The sequence below is a fragment of the Argentina silus genome (genome assembly GCF_951799395.1).
Source record: "Argentina silus genome assembly, chromosome: 1".
NCBI classification, from domain to species: domain Eukaryota; kingdom Metazoa; phylum Chordata; class Actinopteri; order Argentiniformes; family Argentinidae; genus Argentina; species Argentina silus.
In genome coordinates this window covers 2,956,696-2,962,293 of record NC_139655.1, presented here as the reverse complement: position 1 = coordinate 2,962,293, position 5,598 = coordinate 2,956,696, and the positions used below count along the sequence as shown (strand labels likewise).

At 40.9% G+C, this 5,598-nt stretch overlaps 1 protein-coding gene across 2 annotated transcripts in view; it reads right to left on the bottom strand.

Annotated features, from left to right (window-relative positions):
- nebl (nebulette) overlaps positions 1 to 1,607 on the bottom strand; it is a 68,425-nt gene extending 66,818 nt beyond the window's left edge. For both annotated transcript variants that reach the window (XM_083666779.1, XM_083666780.1), the window contains exons 1-2: positions 1,477 to 1,607; positions 143 to 237 (exon numbers count right to left, since the gene is read on the bottom strand). In XM_083666779.1, coding sequence (XP_083522905.1) covers positions 143 to 237; positions 1,477 to 1,545 — 164 coding nt within the window. In that variant the 5' untranslated portion in view covers positions 1,546 to 1,607. The remainder of the gene's footprint in view (positions 1 to 142; positions 238 to 1,476) is intronic.
- Positions 1,608 to 5,598: the final 3,991 nt, after the last annotated feature.

Genomic DNA, 5,598 nt, shown 5'->3' with positions numbered 1-5,598 from the left:
AGCAGCACTCAAGCATTATACAGTATATACAGTTAAATATATATACAGTATAAATATATATATATATAATAATATAATAATATATATATATAAATATATATACACAGTAAAATTAATGACTAGAAGCTACAGCAGCACTTACGCATTGCAGTAGGGCTTCTTATCATAGCCTTTGTAGTTCTTCATGTTGAGGGTCATCTTGCACACGTCACAGTGGAAGCATCCTTTATGCCAATTCTGAAAACAAAACAAAAATGGCATTTAATTATTATTATTATTATTATTTATTTATTTATTTTTATATTTCCCTCATGCATGCTTGGGTCTTCCACATGGGAGACCCGGGTTCAAATCCCGCCCCCTGTGCGTGGGCATGAGCATGTACGTACTGTACGTACTGTGCCCACCACCACAGCACGACAGAATGAATGAAGTTAACAACGTGGGTGGGTTTTAATGAGCAAAATCTGTAACCCTCTCAATTGACCTGCTCCAATTTATGAGATTAACAAAACTGTCGTGGATTATATATCGTGAACTCGTAAAGAGCATGGGTTAACGCCACTTTCCATTTATGTCCTGACATAGCTCTGGGTATAAATTATGTATTAGCAATTATATAATGGATCATTAACGTGGTTACATATTTAAATATAAAATGTATTGAGGTTCTACCATAGCCTGTTTAAAGGGATAGTTTGACATTTTGGCAATTCGTTTTTCCTACTTCTTTCCAGATAATTACGGGGCAATTACGAATTTTGGCAATTCGTTTTTCTTACTTAACCAGAGTCAGATGAACTCATCGATAACATTTGTACGTCTCTGCGTGCAGTCTGAAGGCTGTCACAGTGATGCATTGCTAAATGCCTTAGAATGAATCGAGGTCCACAGGAACAACTAGCTACCTCCTCTCAAAAGCAGGGAAACAGACAGTCTAACTACTCCAAATCTGGGTGGTTAGCACTTTGTACTCATCTATTTTATTACATGTATATATGACATTATAATATTTTGATTATAGTTGTTAAAGAAGCAGTTCTTTTTTTAACTATTTTTTTTAACAACGCATTGCATTCATCCACTCTATCCAACCAGCTATGGAGTAGTGAGGTCTATTTCCCTGCTTTTGAGAGCAGCTAACTAGTTGTTCCTGTAGACTTCCATTCAAGGCACTGAGCAATGCATCATCACTTTCACAACCAGTAACTACCTTCAAACTGCGCGCAGAGACATACAAATAGTATAGAGTTAATCTGACTCTGGGTAGGTAGAAAAAGTTAATTGCCAAAATGTCGAACTATCCCTTTAAGAAGCTGCACAAATGCACTTGTAATTGAGGTGCGCACTTTGTGATTACATGCTATTCTTTCCACTCAGAATACAGTACTCAAATGAGAGGTGTGACCAATAGGCCAATTTATAGTTCTACAAAAATCGCCAATAAACTCCTGAGGTCAGAAGACATCATCTCACCTTGTCAAGGCAGTTGACTTTCTCCGTCGGGTAGACAATTTTCCCACAGCGCGCGCACTGAGGGTTCATTTTCCTGTTTTCTATTTAAGTTTCCCACGACTATCCGATTTACACTGAATGTTATATTTGTTGTTGTATGATACGCAGACTCACATCCCAGAGGCTAGAGGAGATAGTAAACAAATGGCAGAGCAGTGCGTCTCTCAAGTGCGCGGTTCCCAGCTTCGCACTGTCAATATCAGTTCTGTCCCGGACTAGATGCTGCCGCATAAAAATTGGCCAGACGTAAGCTGGCTGGCTGCTTGTGTGTGACACAGCACCTAAACACGATCCAAGCTGTCTGATTCAGCGAAGCGACAGCGCCAAGCCAACCCCACATGGCCTTGCGATGAATCGTAGGTGAACGATGGATGGATAGATAGATAGAGAGAGAGAGAGAATGAGAGAGGGGAGGGGGGGGCTAAAAAGCTTGTCTTCTTGAGTCCATCGCCACAATTCACATTTTGTCAAAACATAGAAGGCTTTGACGACTTGTTTTGCTGTGTTAAACGCCAATTATGCTATGGCAGCATTATTCAGTTTCTATGTAGGCTGCAGTGCAGTAGCCTATCATTTTATCATTTATCATTTGGGCTATATGCTTTGTAGTATATAGTGCTGCGCACTTATACTTATAGATAACTATTACAGCGTAATGATACTCTGATGTATAGAAGTGTTCTTGCTTTGGCTTGTAACGAGTCCCCTTGTGAATTCGTGATGCTGTTTAAGTAAATATTATTATATTGTATCCAAAGTCAAGTCTTCGAGTTGTATATTATACCACAATATCGGCAAGTCCTCCGGCCACAATAACATATAACATGGTGTCAGAAGATGGTCCAGATCGTCACTGAGTTCAAGTCTGAGAAGTTCCAAGTCGAAGAAATGTTAGCAGCTAACGGCTAGCGGGTAACATAACTAACGGAATTCTCCTCAAAGAGCGGGAGCCAGATAGGCTTGCATTCAGTGAGACGACTAACGAAGCAAGACGTCAGATCATCAATTATGTACTTTCCTTGGCTAGAGCATGGATCAATTCAAGTTACCACCACCGCTAGAGCTGACAGGCAATTTGGGAGAAAACTGGAGAAGAGTGGAACAGCGCTTCCAGATAATTACGGGGCAAATGGTAAGGAACAAAATCTGTGTGTAATACACACTACCGATTGAATATGTGGATTGAGAAACAGTTGAGGAAATTCTTGAAGCTTTTAAAGAGTATTGTTTGCCTAAGTGGAACGTAGTATTTGAAAGGCATCAGTTTTGGGCTCATGCAATGACTAAATCTGTTACAATAGGCAAAGATGTGACAGTACTATGGCAGAAAAGCAAAGCCTGTGAGCTTGGCAGATCGGAGAGTGACATGATCAGGGACAAGATTGTGTTCAGCATAAATGACCAGCGCCTTAAAGAGAGACTTTTAAGGGAACCAGAACTCAATCTATGGCTCGTCATACAGGCGGACGCTTCGGACGGCTAGGAGCATGTCTCCTACAAGAGGGCCGTCCAATAGCCTTTGCGTCAAAAGCACAGATACAGATAGAACAGAACTATGCACAAATAGAGAAGGAGCTCCTAGCCATAGTGTTCTCTGTAAAGAAGTTCCACCAGTATGTATATGGTGTGAAAGTAAATGTGTAGTCAGATCACAAGCCACCTTGAGACTGTTCTGAGAAAGCCACTGGGGACTTCAGGCCCCATCCAGACTTCAGAGGATACTCCTTCAGCTGCAGGGGTATGATCTCAACGTGGGCTACACACTTGGAAAAGAGATGCTGACACACTGTCACAAGCTGTCTTACTCTCTCAAGCTGTCATACAGAATCAACACACAGGGATGGATGACCTCAACGACGATAAGTTGATCTGTGCCATGGAGCCCACAGGTGCCATGAGTGCTGAAGTGCCAGAGCAGATCAGAGAGGCAACATTGAAAGAAGACATACCACAACTGTTACAGGAAGTACACAATAAAGGATGGCCAGCACACAGAGAACAGCTCGACACAAGAATGATGTCAATACTGGCCAATCAGACACAGAGTCGCAGTGAGAAACCTATGCTTGCAGGTGACAGGATAATGATTCCAAACAGAATGAGAGTCATGCTGGGTAAGCCACACATAGCTCATCAAGGAAAGCAACCCACAAAGGCACATGCCAGGAAACGTGTATTGGCCTGGGATGCCAAGAGCCATTGAGCAAATGGTCGAGGCTTGTGTGACACGGAGCAGTTTCAACCCAGAAACCAGAAAGAGTCGCTGCTCTCACACAACACACCTGAGCTCCCCTGGCTGAAAGTGGCAGCTGACATCTCCGAAATAAAAGGTCATTCCTACCTGCTCATTGTAGACTACATGTCACAATACCCAGAGGTACAAAACAGCACATACAGCCTTCAGCAAAATGAAATCAATGTCTGCAAGAAATGGCGTCCCAAAAGATCTAGTGTGTGACCACGTTACATTCGCAAGCTGTGAAATTAGAAGTTTTGCGACAGCCTGGGGCTTAGAACTCACGCCATCACTCAAACCATCAAAACATTCTGTCACACATGCCACTGATCCAGAGAGTGTGAACAGAGCGATCTCACCTGCTCCGAGACTCACACCAGAGACTCACACCAGAACCGGGCGAGTGACCAGACCACCAGAGGGTGGTCCAACGCTAAAGGTTGTGCTCTGACGACGGGTTATGTGCTTGCGACCTCTAACCCTGAAGCTTTCCATTCTCTTAAAGAAAAAGTTGAGAATGTTTAGAAAAAGAAAGATGTGTTATTGCTGTTCATTACAGAGACATGTTATAGACATGAGTTTAATGTTTATTACAGAGGAATGTCGTAGACATGGGTTGGAAAGTTTATGGTTTTTTGATACAGTACCAGAAACATGAGTAATGAGATAACCACAGAACAAAGTTATGGAACAATAGTAATAACGGTTTAATTAATGAGTTTATGCTTGGGTTGAAGTTGAAACAAAGTAATGAGTTTAACGAGTTTATCAGTTACAATAACAAGGTGCTCAAGTACTGGTGTATAGTGTTTTTATTCAGTAATGTGTTTGATGTTTGAAAGTATAACCTTTCAGCACTGATACTTATAGATAACTATGGCTACAGCGTAATGATATAATGATCTATAGAGGTGTTCTTGTTTCGGCTTGTAAGAGTCCTGTTTTAGAGTCTTCGTACTGCTCCTTAAGTAAATATGATTATATTGTACCCAAAGTCAAGTCTTCAAGTTGTCTGTTATACAACAATATCAGCAAGTCCTGCGGTCACCTGAAAGTATAACAGACTTTATTCATATTTTAACGATTTCTCTTTTTTTTTTCTTTTTTTTTTTGAATGAAACACTTGTATAATCATCTAGAACTGTTTTGCTTTCCATCATCCGAAAGGCGAGCAGTACGCTAATGGAATATGCGTACTGGCATAGTTAAACTGTCATGGTAATTTGTGTGAATAGAAAGAGCCGCGTTACGTAACTAACTCAGTGGGACGGAGATCAAAGGGATCTCAGCTCTCTCATCTTAGGGGCTTTGTGTGAATGAGTGCAAGTTAGTCACGAGAGATGGCCACATTCACCGCATCTCAACAAGTCCCAATCCTCTCGAGAACAAATGCCGTTAAAATGTTGAATTAATGTGCATCTTGTCATTTGTGTCTTCTATAGGATTTTCAGCACTGTGCCTTTGCAAATGACTCCCTCTGCTGGTTCATATTTTCACCATTTTGCTGTCCTTAGATGACAATATCAATAGTAAATCAATAGTTTATCAAATAATTCTATTGATAGACCAGGGAGATAAGAGGATATGGTGTTATCTATATCATATGAAGGAGTGTGTAAATCTTTTAAATACAGGAATTGATAACAAACCGTGATTTAGTGGGGACACAGGGTAGCATGATTCAATGCAATATGGGCAACATAGCTCAGAAGTTTAATATATTTGATGTTTGATGAAACTTCAAATCAACTTCTCTATGTACTGCTCAAGTGTTTATCTCAATAGGGTTGTTTTGGGGTTCCAATAAAGATGAAAGTATGACTATCTCTGGACTGAGTGTGACAGAA